Source organism: Magnolia sinica, chromosome 16 (genome assembly GCF_029962835.1).
Source record: "Magnolia sinica isolate HGM2019 chromosome 16, MsV1, whole genome shotgun sequence".
Lineage (NCBI taxonomy): Eukaryota > Viridiplantae > Streptophyta > Magnoliopsida > Magnoliales > Magnoliaceae > Magnolia > Magnolia sinica.
In genome coordinates, this window is record NC_080588.1 from 73,768,484 (window position 1) to 73,787,841 (window position 19,358).

General features: G+C 39.6%; 1 protein-coding gene across 18 annotated transcripts in view; it reads right to left on the reverse strand.

Moving 5' to 3' along the window:
- The window catches only part of LOC131228639 (uncharacterized), a 62,862-nt gene that overhangs the window by 25,753 nt on the left and 17,751 nt on the right, over positions 1–19,358 (reverse strand). For 17 of the 18 annotated variants that reach the window (XR_009163039.1, XR_009163037.1, XR_009163036.1 and 14 more), the window contains 5 exons: positions 19,235–19,297; positions 7,847–7,978; positions 7,541–7,747; positions 1,377–1,496; positions 879–928 (listed from right to left, as the gene is read on the reverse strand). Coding sequence is in view for 14 of the 18 variants with exons in the window: in XM_058224442.1 (XP_058080425.1) it covers positions 879–928; positions 1,377–1,496; positions 7,541–7,747; positions 7,847–7,978; positions 19,235–19,297 (572 nt within the window). In the remaining 4 variants the exon portion in view is untranslated. The remainder of the gene's footprint in view (positions 1–878; positions 929–1,376; positions 1,497–7,540; positions 7,748–7,846; positions 7,979–19,234; positions 19,298–19,358) is intronic. The other variant, XM_058224440.1, reaches the window with a different exon arrangement.

A 19,358-nucleotide genomic window follows, 5' to 3' on the forward strand; every position in this document is an offset into this window, starting at 1 on the left:
TGGGTTTATTAAAGTGGGGGAAGAAAGAAATGCAGGACATCCCTTTTAGCTGGTCTTGGGAAACCTTTTTTTTTTTTTTTTTGAAAGGTAATATGGGCAGAGAGGAATGATAGATGCTTCCACAACTGCAGCAAGCAGCCCAAGACGATCTTTTGGGGAGCTTCTTCGGATGTTGTGTTTTATGTAGATAGTATTTAATACTCTCGTAAGCTGCGTGGGCTTTTCTGGCAGTTTTGGCCTTTTTTTCCTTTCTCTTAGTGTAGATTTCTCGTCTATGCCTTCTTAATAAAATCATCACCTTTCAGAAAACATAAACCTTTTTAATACTATTGGTTGATCTTATAAACCAAATCTGCAAGCTCTATGGATGAGGTTTGGCAAGTCCAATCCAACAAAACAACATAAGCAAAAAGCACTTTCACAGGACATCCAATCCATCATTTACCATAGAGTTCTTACAAATTAAAATGTAGAGCGCCTATTTCATTAGCATATATCAAATCAATTTTATTTTTCCTCAATAAAGTTTCATCCCATCTCGGACTGACATGACAGTTGCAAAAGATATATAACTACAGTTCCAACTGGTCATTAGATTGATGTCTATTATACAGTTTTGAGTATTACTTTCATTTGTTGCATCGTTTGGAATAAGTTTCTCCTCATATATTCCCAAGCACACGATTACTTTGCTGAATGACTACTTTTGCTATATACCTAACAACCGGTGGATGTAATTAAACAGGGGAAACCAAACAAAATAGATGGAGTCAAAATTATTCAGTGGCCATTCATAGAAGTTAACTAACATGCACAAATAGAAACATCTCACTGTTTATGTTTGTAGGTGAACAAGGATCATTGGGGTAAAACCAGACCTGTTGAGAGAAACTGGGTGCGATCCTGGAAACCGTGAGTGTCCTTTCGGCTGAAAACCAAAGGGAAAAATTATTTGGGATATCAAATCAACACAGAATTCAATAGACATAGTTACAGGAGTTTGCCCTTATGGAGTGAGGATAAAAAACATAGAGCCATCTGTTCATAAACTACAATGCAATAATCAGTATATGCCCGATAAGATGTCTACAGTAACTTAAAAACATCGAAAAAGTAAAACTGCAGCAAGGGTTGATCATGTAACTATAATGACTACAGTAATGATGACAACTAAGGCAAATAGCATGAGGTTGGGGAGTTTCAGGGAGGGAGTCAGGTAAAAATTATTTCTCTGACTAATAAAGAATCAGGAAACTACTGACAGGGCAAGCCATGAAATGTCCCAGTGTCAAAACAAATTTTCTTTGACGGAATAACACAGCACAAGAATATCATTAATGTCTGAAAGCGAAAAGCTAAGTTCTCGAGGTGCTCACTCCTATTGGGCACTTAAGTGAGTGATAGCAGAACTTCCGCATGTAATCTTGCTGATAGTAAGGTATTGCATCTCCCAAAACATCATCATTTGTCATCACTTCATTTTCCATCTGCTCCTCCTGGCAACATGGCGATACTTTCCAAATAGGTCAACAAATACATACCTCCAAAAAAAATCTTTTATAAATTCTATGGAAGCTCTTTTGAATAATAATGTCAATAATAACCCATTGTATGCCTTTTTCCTCTAGCAAGTCACAAGCCGTTCAAACAATTGAATGAAATAATATAGCCGCCAATCAGATGATATGTTCAATGCATCCTAACTGTAACGAATCCACAAGCTTGATGGAATGTATCCAGCTGTACTACTTAACCTACTCAAATTGGTAATATTCAATCCTCTAGAAGGACCTTCCTTTATGACAAAAGTAGAGCTTACTCTTTCTAGATATGAATTTAGAGAGCAACCAACAGCATGAAAGAGACAGTCGAGCTTGGTATTCTCAGAAAATGAAAATCTGTGCTGGATTGTGTTTATTGTTAGCTACATTCATTTTCCATGCACTCAGCTCCGTATATAGCAAGGCTTCATAAATGAAAACAATCACATGCTGCAATAAAGTCAAATAGGACGGGGAATTATCAAGAAAAGAATTGCAAATATTAAGTGGTCATGGTAGTCAAAAGTGTATTCTCTCTATGCTTCAGAAACATGTATAATGTAAATCATTTCTATATTCCTAATACTATGTCAAGATACCCTAATGCTGAAATAATGATGAAGGAGATCACAACACGAATAGAATTACGCTTAGCCACCGGAGAGAATCTACGTATAGCACCTAGCAACAAGACGGTCTTTATAACGACCAATGGAGCCATCTGGAAGGAACTTCGTGTAAACCCATTGACATCCAATAGGTTTGTGCCCTAAAGGAAGAGGAACTAGCTCCCAAGTATGATTCTTTTCAAGAGCTGACATTTCTTCCATCATCACCTTCATCCAGTCAGGGACTTTGAAGAGCATGTGAGAGAGACCGAGGAAAAGTCTATGATGAAATGGAAGCTGCAAACGACTGAAAGGACGGTGAAAGATGATCATATGAAACGAAATTGCACTAATGGGGTGTTGAGTACAAGATCATCACCTTTTGCGCAAGGCAATGGGGAGATCCAGACTCGAGGTAGGAGAATCACCTAAGCCAACATCCAAAGTGAATGAAAGGGTGAATGGCTAAGCGTGTGAAGATTTATCTCGACGATGATACACCCGCAGAGGCTTAGGGTCACCCAAATCACCAACAGAATGTTAAATGGGGGGGAGAGGAGTTTCCCCATGATCACTAGCAGGAAGAGGAAGAGAATAAGAGTCATGCTCCACCTGACTCGCAAGAGGATCATGGAGGGATCGACCTTGAGCTGAGAAAAATGGAACATCCTCAAAGGATGTTACACCGACAGAGACATTTCTTGCGATTCGAGGGGTCATAACATTTATACCATTTCTGACTCCGAGTGTACCCTAAGAAGACACGTGTAGTTGCCCTCGGGCTAAGTTTATCATTACTTTCATGCAAAATTTGAACAAAGCATGTGCAATAAAAAACTTTAAGTGGTAGAGGAAATGGATTGTTATGAGGATACAACATAGTAAATGAAGATTTGTAAGACGGGATACGTAAGGGTATACGATTAATAAGGAAAGTGGCAATTAAAAAGGCATCACCCCAAAAATGTTTAGTTAGGTGCATGTCAAGGAGAAGGGTGTGAGCAACTTCAAGGAGATGATGGTTCTTTCATTTTACGATACCACTTTGTTGAGGTGTGCGAACACACGACGTCCAAAACAAAATTCTATGCTCCTGCAAGAAGCATAGTATTTTGTTTGAACATTGAAACTGAGTACACGCTTCATGATAAAACACTTTAAACAAATAAAACATTTCACTCTTAGATTTCAAAAGATAAACCCAAGTCACGCATGAATAATCATCAATAAAGGTGACAAAATATTTAAATCTAAAAGTGAAGGTAATTGGGGCTAGTCTCTAGACATCGGAGTGAACCAGTTCAAAATGGTGAGGTTTCCTCCCAGAAGAGCCAGGAGAAAACGTAGCACGATGATGTTTTGACAATTCACAAATATCACAATATAAAGGTTTAGTGACAGATAAGAAGGAAAACAAAAAGTCTCAATCTAGCTAATGATAGGTGGCCTAAGCGATAGTGCCACTGTATCATGGACTCTCGATCCAGAGAAATGGTACTAGAAGCGGCAACGGGTGTAATGGAATAATTCAATGATTTAATAAGAGAGCTAACAAACAATTAGTTTAATGGAAAACGAGGCACATATAAGACTGAGGACGATGGCAAGGAAGGAGAGAGAGAGATCGAACCAATCCCAGAAATGGGAGTGTCATCTGCGACAGTGACATAATAAAAGTGGGGAGAAGGAGAATAAGAGGAAAATTTGTGACTTACCAGTCATATGGGAGGATGCTCCAGAATCTATGACCCAGGAGGTGGGAGAGGAAGATGCAAAAAGAACGGTACCTGACTGGGCCGAAGCTGCGTGAGAAGGCTCAGGAACATCACAAACATGAAGCCGCATCAGGGCATCATATGCAACTTAAGAAATGATAAGAGACTCTCCTAAAGAAGATTGCTCAACTGTTGAGGTGGAAGGTTTTTTTTTTTTGTTAGCTTGCTAGTACACAACACTGTTAGTTCACACTTCACTGTTAGCCACACCCACGAGGGAATCGATATCAAGACCTCAATGTTGAAACGAGGTATCTTTCACTTAGTCTACCACTTGAGCTATGGATCAGAGTGTTGTTGAGGTGGAAGGTTGACACTCAGGAGTAATTGTGGAAGTAACAGAAACGGTGATACACAGGACAACCATGGAGCTGCCAGCAATAATCAACGGTGTGGTTGGTTCCACCGCAATGCGAACAAATGCAGGAACCATCATGTCCTCGTCCACGTACACCACAACTACGAAGGTTATGACCGTCTTGATTGCGATCTCCCTCACGGCCTCTACCACAACCACCATAACCAAAAGTGCGCCCTGAACTTAAGGATGGTGCCCGAAGGCCAGGAAGAAGAGAAGACTGATCACCAGAACGATGTGTCGAAAGCTCTGGTGGCACAAATGAATGGGAAGGACGAGCAGAGACAGTAGCGTTGGTACATGGCATAGATTGTCGTCAACGGGAGAAGAGAATCCTTCACAACAACTTGATCCCGAACATCAAGGTAATCGAAGTTCAACCCAGCTAGGAACTGCATGATGTGAGTACCATCCCGCTGCTTACGAGCATGTTCATGATCGTCTTTACATTTGGAAGGAAGAGACTGATACAGGTCCAGCTCATCCCACATACCTCGAAGTGTTAAATAGTAATCTTTTAATGATCTTGAGTCTTGTTGAAAGGTAATCGAAGTTCAACCCAGCTAGGAACTGCATGATGCGAGTACCATCCCGCTGCTTACGAGCATGTTCATGATCGTCTTTACATTTGGAAGGAAGAGGCTAATACAAGTCCAGCTCATCGCACATACCTCGAAGTGTCAAATAGTAATCTTTTAATGATCTTGAGTCTTGGTGGAAGGTAATCGAAGTTCAACCTAGCTAGGAACTGCATGATGCGAGTACCATCCCGCTACTTATGAGCATGTTCATGATCATCTTTACATTTGGAAGGAAGAGGCTGATACAGGTCCAGCTCATCCCACATACCTCGAAGTGTCAAATAGTAATCTTTTAATGATCTTGAGTCTTGTTGGAACCGACCAATTTCTTGAATAAGGCAAAATACTAGTGAAATTTTTTGAGACTCGGAGAACATATCATGAAGTGTATCCCAAATGCCTTTAGCCAATGATAAAAACATCATGGAGTGGCCAATCGAATAATCCATATTATTCAACAACTATGCAATAACTTGATAGCTCTCCTTTGTCCAAGACTTGTAGAAGACATCTGCAAAGCTTGGAGAATCATCCAAAATATATGACAGTTTCTCACGGGCTCTTAAGAACACTTTTACAGATTGTGCCCATTGAAAATAATTGTCACCATTCAACTTAATGGAGGTAATCTGTAGGGGGGTAAATTCAAGAGAACTCGTGCCAAGAGATGAGAGCCCTTTGTCATCCATAGGGGACTCCAAGAAAGAAAAACCAACTCAAACAACTCTCTCTCACTCAATCCTTAAAGGGAATGAGAAATAAACCCCAAACAACCAGCAATCCTCCAAAACAACACCAAAAGCAGTTAGATCTGACTCAAACAAGTGAAAAACAGCTTGGTCGCACGTCCATTTGGTAGTAAAACCCACTCAAACATGAATCACATCTAAAAAAAATCCTCCATGGTTTGCTTAGGAGGAAGATTTCAATCCATCTTGAGCAAAGAAACTAGAGAAAACCTTACGGATTTGAGATATATTGAAGAAAATCTAATTTGGGGGCCGGTTTTCGAATCTATCCATTTCGGCCAAAACACCATAAAAGGTCTCAAAAATTCCCAAAAAATCATAACAAATCTTCTAAAATCAAAATCTATCAAACCCCTAAACTTTCAACTCAAATGAGGTCCATGCATCCATACAACACTTACGTCAGCTGTACAGTTGTCGATGTCAACAAGCTGATGTGTCGCCTCTCAACTTGTATGATGCGAAATGGCCTAATCTAGGCTCTGATACCAAATAGAAGATGATTAGATGATTAGGGTGTGGAGAAAAGACGAGAAGAGAGAGAGAGAGAGAGAGAGAGAGAGAGAGAAAGAGAAAAGAAGAGAGTTTGGAAAATGTTGTGTTAAACAACATGCCCCAACACCAGTGTTTCAAATATCGACGATATCGGCCGATATATCTCACGACAGATCTTGTATCCCACTATGCAATACAAAACGCACATGTAGTGTCAATATATCCCATATGTTTGATCCAAGGAGCATTTTCAATTTTCGATCCTTTTTTTTGTTAAAATATGTTAAATCAGTGCCAAATGGTTACAAATCCAATGGTTTTTCATATTTTGCATGAAAAATCATGGAGTTGGAGCTTTGATTTCGATATCCATAGGTTCTTCATGTTTTTTTCAAAAATTTCCTACAACCAGCTATCAATTGAGACTAATTTTAAAGTATTTAGGAGTATTTAAATGATCATCACATATACTCTAATTTCAAAATTTACATATCAGTGGTCCGATTTGGGAAAAAATGGAGAAAATTCCAAATTTTCCCAAGTTCTCCCAAATTGCTTGCAATGTTGCACACCAAATATGAAATCAAGCATGTATGAGGGCTGATTTACTGATCTATTAAGCCCTTGTCGATTTTTGGAAAATAAAATTCATTTTTAATTAAAATTTAATAAAATAATTATTCAAATATTTTTATTTTTTTTCAAAATTTCCCTTCAACCAACTATCAATTGAGACTAATTTCAAAGTATTTAGGAGTGTTTGATGAAATGATCATCACATACACTCTAAATGGTATGCATTCAATTTGAATATAGTTGCATTAGTTCAGTTAGACAACGCATAGTTTAGGACCCAACACAAAGGAAACCTATTATGTGCACTTTTTTTGAGATGCTATGATTTAAAAGTGTATTGAGGTCTTTTTTAACAATCCCTGAAGTTTCATTGAAAAATTCAACCATTTCCCCAATGTTTCCCAAAAAGTGAAATAAATTACCCGATACAAACGATATATCCCGTGCGAGAACCGATATGTATTTGTATCCTGAGGATGCGATACGTAATGCGATACCAATATTTCGAACACTGCCTAACACAATGTTTTATTAGAATAGAGCATATAGTACACTGCAAGAGAAGAAGAAAGTGTGCACATACACTTATATTAAAAGAGCCACTAAACACACTATATACCAACACTCTCTAGAAGCATATCAACACTTATGAGCCAAAGCAACAATACACATTTGGAGATGGACAATAGTCTCTTCTACCCTTAACCTACTTGTTTGCACCTAATAGGCAAAAGGACTTTTGTCATACTGCCTCACCAAGCATGTCAAACATCTAGAACCAAGACATCTAAAATCTAAAAGCAAGAGGCAAAATCTACAAAGCAAGAAATTAATTGTTCTTTCTGGAAAATACTTACATGCAAAGGACCAGCAATAACACCATCATCATCCTCATCCTGCACAGCATCACCGTTCAAATCAAGATCAGAAGATCTTTTCCACTCTGGAGTGGAAGGACAAGTGACTGTCTCAGGCCTCTTTTCATGATAAAATTTGTACAATGCGTCAATGTAATCCTGCTTATAGATTCCTGGAGGCCGTGCATTAGCAAACAGTTGCAGTGCCTGTCCAACAGACAACCCAATATAGTTTCAAAATAGAGTTGTTGAATCTAGTCAACAAAAAGATGACTTAAGGTAGTGATTAAAAAGCACAATGCATACCTTGGTGACAGAAATGTGTTGCGAACGAATAAGAAAATGAATTATCATAAAACCTGTCCGGTTATGCCCGTGTGTACAATGGACAAGAACATATTTCTTCGAGTGCTTCTGGTTGAGGAGGAACTGCGAGACCTGGATCAAAATGGTTAATATAAGCTCTATTGGAGAAGCAGAGTGCTTCAGCATCGAGCACCAAGTAAATATCTTTATGCACAAGTGCTTCCCAAGAAAAAGAAGAAATGATTGAAATGTACTCAACAGAAAACATCAAAAGGACTTTTTAATGTATATTAGATGGTCTGGTTATTTTGTTCTCTTATGAATATGGGAAATTCTTCTGAATGGGCATGAGCAAAGCTTTTGCACCATCTCCAAATATCTAAAAATTAACGACCATGGAACAGGAAAATCATCCTCTGCTAAGTTGCTCTCATGGAATCCACATATTGTATCCCCGGGACCATTTAAAGGAGGTTCGGGTTCTAAGCTGGTCCAACAAAAGAAAATATTACATGCCCCATATTGGATTCCACCAAAGCCCATTTGCTCCATATGTCTTTTCTCTAGATTATCAGTAGTAGAAGAAGAAAGAATACAGGCCTCTTGCTCAAAGCAGTTGTGAGAAAAAGCTTGCCAATCTCTCTCCAGGTCATCTATTACTTAAAATACCACTGGATCATTCCTTATTCACACCTCTTTCTGGTACCATGTCGATGACTGAGATGCTCTTATTACAAACCTGTGTGAATAAGTCTGCATTCCTTGCTAGATTCCTACAGAATTATGGTACATTGAATTCTCAACAAGCATTATGTGCATTAATCCCCTGCGTTGTATTGAGTGGGGTGATGAAGGTGCAAATGATTATCAACAATTTTATAATCCCAAATGCTTAATAGGAATCTAGAATGAAACGAATGGGGCCTGATTGCAAAAATCTGTAATAAAAGCATCATAAACAGAAAGAGTTTGAATTGGGAATGCTTTAATGGTGATGACACTTCGACTAAACAGCAACTCAGGGTTCAAGCAATCAGCCAACACCCGATGGTTTCTTGACCCAGCAATATGGTACAGGTTTTGCATTGGCATATCGGTTTCTTGATCTAGCAATATGATACATCATACTTGTATGTAATGTTGGTCATCACCCCCACCATCATAGCATTCTCTCAGCTAGTTAAACCATAGGCATCCAGTCTTTTCTTACAACCTCCAACCACGTTCTTTTGGACCTTCCCCTTGCCCTTTTAGAGCCTTCAACCCAAACCAACTCACTCATAACCGGTGCGGTTCTTGGTCTCCTTTGCACATGGCCAAACCATCTTAGTGTACTTCCCCTCATCTTATTACCTATTGGTTTTTTTGAGAGATAACAACTTTATTAAAGAAGCTCGCATGACCTATTGGTGCTACTCCTTTAAGTTCCCTCAAATGCATCCATTTGTAATTCTATCCTTGTCTTGCCACTCATCCATTGCAAAATCCTCAATTTCAGCTACGGTCATCCTATGAACATGTTGTTCCTTGAGTACCCAACATTTTGCCCCATAAAGCATTGCTGGTCTTATAGCTATCTTATAAAATCCTCCCTTTGGTTTGATTGGTATGTGGCAATCATATAAAACTCTAGAGGACATCTCCACTTCAACCACCTGGCTCTAATTCTATGAGCAACAGCCTTCTCAATCTCTCTGCTCTTATGGATTATCAACCCAAGACATTGAAAATCGTCATTTCAGGTTACTAATGTGCTCAGCGATCTTAATTAATTGGGATACCCCCTGTAGAATTTCAACTTTCATTTCAGGTTATCTCATATCTAATAACTCCCTTTCGAATTTAGATAACCAAAATAAGCCATTTCCTATGCACTTCCAAACCTCTATTGTTATACCATTTAGTCCGAGGGCCTTTCCTGCCTTCATCTTTCTCAAAGCTTCTTTCACTTCAAATATCCTAATCGCACGATATTATCTATTGCCTCCAGCCTAATTTGAGTTTATGGTTCCTTCTATCCCTCATCTCTCAGAGCCAAGGTGTTCCAAAACGATAATGGCCACCACCGTTACCGTTATGATACAGGCCGTAACGGCCCTCGTATCGGCCATTACGGCCCTTTTTTTATTTTTTGAAAAAATTGTTACAAGACCGTTACGATCCGTTACAGGGTCGTTACAGACCGTTACGGGGCCATTACAGGGCCTTTATGGCCTGTTTTTCCTATAACGGTCATTTCGACCCCGTAACGTGTAACGGTTATGACCGTTACAATTACATAAACGGCCATTACGTAACTGATTTTGAATACCTTGCTCAGAGTGGTTATCATTTAAAAAGCTATCCTCTAGCCATCAACCTTAATGCAACTAACGTGATCGAAGCCCCTTCCTCGCTCTCATTTTTGCAAGTTTGAAGACATCTTTCTCACCCACTCATCCATGATCTATTGTCAAGATCGTCACATGCCCTAAGCTTAGCCTCACTTACTACTTTCTTAGCTTCCTTTTTAGTGTTTCTATATTCCTATAAAATTTCCTCGTTTCTATTCCCTTGTCTGGCTTTGAAAGATGGTCATTCCTCACCAATAGCCTCTTGACGGACATCTAATGAATGGTTTTTTTTAAAGACAATAGTCAATGGGCTAAATCCAACAAAAGAATGTCCACTAATCTAGTGTTACAATTGTCTAATCAATATGTTCTTGAAGCTATGCACACCATCTACAATGCATCCCACTATATGGGCGGCTCAATTAGAGGTACATGTCTCCTATTCAAAAAATTCTTGAGGTACACATCTATAACACATACACTTTATATGCATTCGCATGGTGAATCACACTGTACTAAAGTATAAATGCCTCCTCAAATTCAAATCATGTGATATAAGATTCAAATTATAATTATAAGATTTTTATATGTGTTTATGATGTATTCAAGACCATAAACAATGCATCAAGGGACATCCCATGCCGCACAAGCTGGCCAATTGAAGATCAAGACAGAGAAATCATCCAGTTGGATCATGGGACCCACACATCCATTTGGATGGTCCAAAATAAGTAACCAATTGAAGTGTGGAACCAACAAGTCCAACAGGTGGATTTTTCAGCTCTTCACATATAAGGGCAACAATATTTTGAGGTTTTTGCTAGGTAAAAATAATCTAGGGCTCGATTGGGAGCTTGTAAATGGAGGTAAATGGGAAATGAAATTGGAGGTAAAAGAATTGGGAGTAAATGGCTTACTTAGTTGTGTTTGGATGGGAGTAAATGAAATGCATTTGAAATCTAAATATTCTGTTCGGATGGGCATAAATGGGAGGAATAGGAAGGCATTGGAAATTATCAATACATTCACAAAAACATAAGTGATATCCCAAATTAGCTTTAATATCCTAAAATAGTGTACATATGTGATATTTAATAGATTGATTGTAATAAGCCCATTGAAATATATACTTTAGCAAAAAATCAGAAAATTTTGAGCCTCAGGTGGGCCACAAATGCAAGGATCACAAACAAGCAACTTGCCAATGCTTTTTAACCATCCATTTAGATGGCCAACCTTTGGGTGATTTGGATCATTCTATTGAGTTGTTTAGTGATGTAGCTGGTAACTGAATTATTTCATAGTATAACTACCATGCCATGTGTATGGTGGACTTGTGTGTGGCACCACCCTTGTTTACTCGTGCGACTATCTAAGGGAGCTCAAAAGGGCATTTCATCCCCATTTACTTCCAAATCCTCTCAAGTAGAGAGGACTTCATTTGCATGCCCATTTACTACTATTTCATTTCATTTCCATGCATTTACTTCCATCCAAACACACCTCAAATACCATTTACTCCAGATTCCCTCCATTTACTCCCACCCAAACGGCCCCTTAATGAAACGGAAAAGAGTACAAAAGAAAATGGATCTTAGATGAAGGGACCTCACAACAAAAAGGGCCCAAAAACCAAGGAGCCGAAGGGGAGGAATGAGGAAAATTACATGAGTCATAGATCCTAACACATCAAGACCAGGGCTAAAACAATGTAACACCTTTTGGTAAGGGCAAGAGGTGAACGGGTGGTTCCATCAGGTTTTGCTGATCCATTCCCTGGAAGTAATACAAATGTCACAGGTCGCCCCCAAAGGAACCGGACAAGATAATTTTTCATCATCTTCCTCATGGACTAGCCCGAACAATTTCCCAAAATAGCCCAAGGACAACCATGAATCAAGGTGAATCCCATCAATCTTAGGACTATCAAAACCAGCCTAGTGATGAGCCTAATGAGGCATCCAAAAGGAATTTTAGGCTAGCACAAGGCATTCAACTAGACGGTATATGCCATTTACAGCTGGGTGGTGGAGAGATTGAATCCAACGAATAGATCAGCATCACCTGTCAAAGGAAATATCAATCTACATAGCAGATTTACAGCTTTACAGATTTACAGATTTACAGCTTTACAGATTTACAGATTTACAGCTTTGCAGATTTACAGATTTACAGCAGATTTACAGCTAATATCTACAGCAGATTTACAGCTAATAGCAGATTTACAGCTAATATCTACAGCTTTGATTGATATGACAGTTATACAGATTTATTCCTTCCTTAATTAGGATATATTAGCTGTACAGTATATTTAGATAGATGTATATATGGTAGGGGCTGAAGATCAGCTTGTATTTCTTCCCTAAATAGCTTGTAATCTACCTATATAATGGGCAATTGTCAATGAAGAAAGGCAGACTTTTTCAAAAGGACTCTAAACTGTCATGGTATCAGAGCTATAGCTCTAAATTTCCATTTGTCTCGTGCTCTCAAGTTTCTTAGTCTCGGTTATTCTTGTTCTAGTTCTGTTGACCTCATGTCTTCCGATAAGTCTGATGTTTCTTTGATTCGTTTCAATGGCAAGATCTACTCTGCTTGGGCGTTTCATTTCAGGATTTTCGTCAAAGGTAAGGAGCTGTGGGGACATGTTGATGGCAGCAACCTAGCTCCTGACAAAGACAAAGACAAAGACCGACACGCCAAGTGGGAAGTCAAGGACGCACAAGTTATGGCATGGATTTTGGGATCCGTTGAACCCAACATCATCTTGAACCTCCGATCTTCTCAGACTGCAGCTCAGATGTGGACATACCTGAAGAAGGTCTACAGTCAACAAAACACTGCTCGTCGTTTCCAGCTTGAACATGAATTGGCCACTCTCCAACAGGAAAGTCTTTCTATCTCTGATTTTTACTCTAGATTCACTAATCTTTGGGCTGAATACACTGATATAGTTTATGCTGACTTACCATCCGAAGGTCTTAGTTCTGTTCAATCTGTTCATGAAACTACTCAGAGGGATCAATTTCTAATGAAACTAAGGTCTGAATTTGAAGGCACCAGATCCAATCTTATGAACCGAGAATCTGTCCCCTCCTTGGATACATGCCTAAATGATCTTCTTCGCGAGGAACAGCGCCTTCTCACTCAAACCGCCATGGAACAACGACGATCTACATCTGTTCCTGTAGCCTATGCAGCACAAGGCAGGCCACGAAGCAGGGATATGAGCACTGTTCAGTGCTTCTGTTGCAAGGGATTTGGTCATTATGCTGCAAACTGTCCCCGAAAATTCTGCAACTATTGCAAAAAGGATGGCCATATCATCAAGGAATGCCCAACTCGACCCCCAATCTTACCCTCCTTCCTTGTCTCAGTTGGCTCTTCTAGTGCTGGTAGTTTGGTGAATACAACACAAAGTGCTCCTGCTCCTGCTCCCGTTTCAGTCCAACCCGTGACCCCTGACATGATTCAACAAATGATCATTTCTGCATTTTCAGCTTTAGGACTCTCAGGTAAACCCTTCACTACATCATCTCTTTTTCTACAAAGGACATCCACAGGTATCGTCGTCCTCCTTGTTTATGTGGACGATATCGTCATCACTGGCTCTGACTTGGAGGCAATCTCTGCGGTTCAGACTTTGTTGAATTCTACATTTCACATGAAAGATCTTGGCCAGCTCACCTATTTCTTGGGTTTAGAGGTGCATCATCAGCCGCACGGTCTCCTCTTGCATCAGCACAAGTATAGTCAAGATCTGGTTCAGCTAGCCGGTCTCACCAACGCTACTTCGGTTGACACCCCCATGGAACTTAATGTGAAATATCGACGTGACGAAGGGGAGCTTCTTGAGGATCCTACTACCTATCGGAAGTTGGTTGGTAGTCTTATCTATCTAACCGTTACCCGACCAGACATCTCTTATGCTGTTCATACCGTCAGCAAATTCATGCAAGCACCGAGGCATCTCCATCTATCTGCAGTCCGCCGCATAATTCGCTACATTCTTGGGACACCTACTCGTGGCTTATTCTTCCCTTCCGGTTCTTCACTTCAGCTACAAGCCTATAGTGACGCTGACTGGGCTGGCTGCCCAGACACCAGGAAATCTACTACCGGCTGGTGTATGTTTCTTGGTGATGCCCTTATCTCTTGGAAATGCAAGAAGCAGGACCACGTCTCCAAATCATCTACTGAGGCCGAGTACCGAGCCATGTCTGCAGCATGCTCCGAGATCATTTGGCTGCGTGGTCTCCTCACAGAGCTCAGTTTCATTCCCGTACATCCTACTCCACTCCATGCTGACAACACTAGTGCCATCCAAATTGCCGCAAACCCAGTCTATCACGAACGCACCAAGCACATCGAGGTTGACTGTCACTCAATCAAGGAAGCCTATGATCATCAAGTCATCACTCTTCCACATATCTCCACAACTTTGCAGATCGCCGATATCTTCACAAAATCCATGCCACGTCAGCGCCATCATTTTCTCGTTAGCAAATTGATGCTTGTCGATTTACCAGCATCAATTTGAGGGGGGATGTCAAAGGAAATATCAATCTACACAGCAGATTTACAGCTTTACAGATTTACAGATTTACAGATTTACAGCTTTACAGATTTACAGATTTACAGATTTACAGCTTTGCAGATTTGACTAATATCTACAGCTTTGACTGATATGACAGTTATACAGATTTATTCCTTCCTTAATTAGGATATATTAGCTGTACAGTATATTTAGATAGATGTATATATGGTAGGGGCTGAAGATCAGCTTGTATTTCTTCCCTAAATAGCTTGTAATCTACCTATATAATGGGCAATTGTCAATGAAGAAAGGCAAACTTTTTCAAAAGGACTCTAAACTGTCATCACCAACCCTTTCAGAATTCAGCACCAGAAGAATAACATATTTGAAGGTTGTAGAGCAACCACACAGCTTGTTTAGCCATATGGTTGGGGAAAAAAGGCCATAAAGTTGATATTGAGGAGATTTAATCGAAAATTGGATCATCATCGTTGTCGTCTAAGCCTTATCCCAAGCCCCAACTAATTGGGGTTGGCTAGACATATCCTATTCCGCCATTCTCCAATCAAGGATCATACCCACAATTAAACCATGGGTCATCAAATCATTTCTTACTTACTCCACCCAAGTCCTTTTGGGCCTTTCCCTGGCCCTTTTGTAGCCTTCAACTTGAACCAACTTCTAACCACTGCGGTTATTGTTCTCCAATACAAATGAACAAACCGTCTAAGTCTACTTCCCCTCATCTTACTACCTATTGGAGCTACTCCTAAGTTCCCTCAAATGTCTCTGTTTCTAATTCTATCTTTCCTTGTCTTGCCAATGATCCATCTCAACATTCTCATTTCAAATTCAGCTATGCTCATTCTATGAACAAGTTGTTCCTTGACTATCCAACATTCTATCCCATAAAGCATGGATGGTCATGTATTTAAAATTTCCCCTTTAGTATGATTGGTACACAACAATCACATAAAATTCCAAACGCACATCTTCAATTTATCCACCCAGCTGGAATTCTATGAGTAACATCATTCACAACTTCTCCATTCTAGTGAATTATCTACCCAAGACATCATAAGTGGCCATTTCAGGGTGCTTCTGATCTTAGCCATCAATCTTAACTAATTACTTGTTTTTAATCCTATTGTTACTAAAATTGCATTTTGTATTCTCTGTATATCTAGCTAATTTACAACCTATAGATTCTAAAGCATCCTTCCACGGTTCTAGCTTTGCATTTACCCCTCCTTTGTCTCATTACTCATTAGTCAAAAGTCAAAACTGTGTCATATACAAACGACATACACCACAGACCTCTTCTTGTAAATACCTAGTTAACTCGCTCATAAACAATGCAAAAAAAGATAGGAGTAAACCCCGGCCATTGGTGTAGGCCTACTATAATTGGAAACTCATGTGTCTCTCCACCTATGGTCCTCACATTAGTACCATTCCCTTGAATGTGTACTTAACAATGTGAATATGTCCTCTTGAGACTCCTTTCCATTCCAACATCCACCAGATTCTCTCTCTAGGGACCATGGTTCTGAATAGCAGTATCAAGGGCGTATCGTCCCGGTAGAAAACTGATATGATTCAGGCAAATCATAACCGCAACAGCCTGCATCAATTGAAATATTTTTAAGCAAAATAAATAAATAAAAATTAGTGTTGAAATAGCAGAAAAAGGGAAAAAGAGAAATTCGAAAATCTTTCTTTTTTTATGTTTTGGGCATGCATACAAGGTGCATCAAACCATTCTTTGATAAGAATGATGTGTGTGGAATTGACCAGCTGAAAGTCAACCAAAAAAAAAAATCCGAATTGAACACAAATCAAGCATGATTTGGTGCCTTAGGGCCCATTTAATTGAAATACAACAAAAAGAAGACGAAAATATGAAGAACAAAAAAAGTAATGGTTTGCCTTTTCCAATTTTTCCCATAATGGTCCATTCTGCCAAGTTGTCGAAATTGTGCAATTTGCAATATGGATTATATGATTTATATCGTATTGCACACCGCACAATATAAAGAATGAGTTCAGATCCTCTCAATGAACCTACTTAACATGATGATCGAACTAAACATCCTCTCAATCAACATATCAAATATAAATATATATATATATATATATATATATCATATCATATCACAAACACATCAAGCACACTTCATATTGAAAGTCTAAACCAGTGTTTTCAGTAGTGCACGTAGCATAGCATGGCTAAAATGCTACGCAGCGTATGCAAATAGCACAACTCCTAAGTAGCATATGCTAATGGTATGTAGTGTACGCTATAGGTAGCGTACACTAGAGAGAAGCTTAGAATTCTATGTTTCTTTTTTTTCCTTCCTTGTTAGTTGAGCACATTTTTTAAATGGTGGGGACTCATCCTCATCACACGTGATACCAAAGTGAGTCCAGACCATCTAACTGTGGGTCCTATAGTGGATGGAGCATATGTTTATAATCACACCTATCAGACAATCATAACCATCTATACAGGGGCGTCCAAGTATACAGCTGAAGAGTCATTACCATTTTAAATGGTGTAAGTAGGGGTGTACACGAACTGAGCTAGCTTGGTTAGCTCGCTCGACTCAACTCGAAAAAGCTCGATTCGACTCGGTTCGAAGCTAAGTTCGAGCCTAGTCGAGCTGATTTTTTGAGCTCGAAAATGAGTTTGAGCCGAGTTCGAGCAGGCCCCAGCTCGACTCGACTCGGATCGAATCCAGCTCGATCTCCAGCTTAACTACAGCTTCTGATGTCTTTGGTTGGAAATAAAGAGTTACACATCTTTGATATATAAACGGCTTTAGTTTGCTTTTCCTGAACCATGGTATTGTTTCAGTCTTGTTTTGGACACCAAACCAAGGGCTAATGGCACGCATTTAATTTCCATTGAACAAGTCTTCCTGTTTATTGGTTTGATGCTCTATTTGTTTTTTGGAAGCGGATTGGCTGGTGTACCTCATTCAAACTCGGATCGAACCAATTTGGTGACTCGGTTACTTTGCCATTGATGTTGCTCACCAACTGTTTGATAAAATGACTCAACCAAATGTGGCTGGTGGCAAGGAAGGTTTGGCTGGTGGCAAGGAAGGTTTGGCCGGTGGCAAGCAAGGTATGTACATTAAACAAATACCTTTTTTCTCTTCTTCTTTTTTTTAATGTTACTTGAAAGGTGTTTGATAAAATACCTGTAAAAACATTGCCTTTGTTTGTAAAACAGTGGTATTTTGAAGTTGCAGTTCAGGTGTTTGTGGAAATGCCTCAATGGCAACTCGGCTCGATCTTGGCTCGAACTCGGCCCGAGCTGGCCCAAGCTGCTGACCGAACCGAGCCGAGCTGGCCAATCAGGCTCGAGGACCAAGCCGAGCCGAGTTCAAGCTGAGGTCAGCCAGTGTTCGAGCCGAGTCGAGCTGAGGCCAGCTCAACTCGGTTCGACTCGATGTACACCCCTAGGTGTAAGACTAACGAGTGCTAACCTTTGTAAAACAAAAGCTTCCGAAAGACCGCTTTTCAAACTACTATTCCATTACCCCTCCGGCCCCCAAAATACATCACTTTGATTCTCCACACTACCGTTAGAATAGAAATTTCGGAGGCTTGATTGGTCCTGCGAGAGGATCCTCCCAAACAAAGGAGAAATCAAGATCCCCTTATTGCACATCAATACAGTTGTGGAGCTTGAGATTTGCACTTTTTTATTTCAAGATAAATAGAGGAATGTTTCTAACTCTTAAGCTCAATTTACTATTTTTTTTATTTTGATTGATTTAGTGATTGATTTAGGGTATATCTTCACATTTTTCTCATTTTTTTCCTCTCTGGGAAGCCGATTCTATTCAACGCTGTAGAATGAGCTTGCTCTACAACCATTTGTTGCGTGGGGTGCACTGTTGTGTGTGTGTGGCCTGACATCCAACCCCTCCAATCGATCATGAGGGCCACCACGCCATATGTTGGACGTGCATGAATTTTTCATCCCTATGGTGGTTGTCCATTGGTTTCTATTTTGTGGCCTGCCATCCTACTAAGTACAATCCACCACGGTTCACCCAACCTTCATATGGGCCACCATGATAGAATAGAGTGTCTGTCCACTGTTTTCTATAGTGTGGCCCAGCTGATGATTAGATTGACCTAATTTTGTGCATCCAATCATTGCAATTGAGGTCTTGTTACTTTCTGTGGGCCCAATAGCTAATTGCATAACATTTAGCCATTTATATGTTTAATCATCTATTTGATACTCGTCATTTTTTACTGAACTACAAAAAATTGTTCATATTTGTTAAATGTTATTCACCATTTGCTGTGACTTGTGAATTTGTGATTTTCATCAAATTAAAAAGAGATCTCTCAAGGGAAAGAGAAAGAGATACTTTGCTTAATTTAAAAAGTAGAAGTATCATGTAGCTTACACGACGTAGCTTAACGTTACACACTATAGAGGGCTGAACGCTATGTTACACTGCTATTGTTAGATGCACGTATAACAAAAATTACCTCATAGACAAAATGGTTTACAGACTCATTGTCAGGTACAGCATCACGTCCCTTGCATGCAATCTAGAAAAAAAAAAATCAAATCAAATTTAAGCATTGAAGAGCTCAATGATGGTCAGATCAT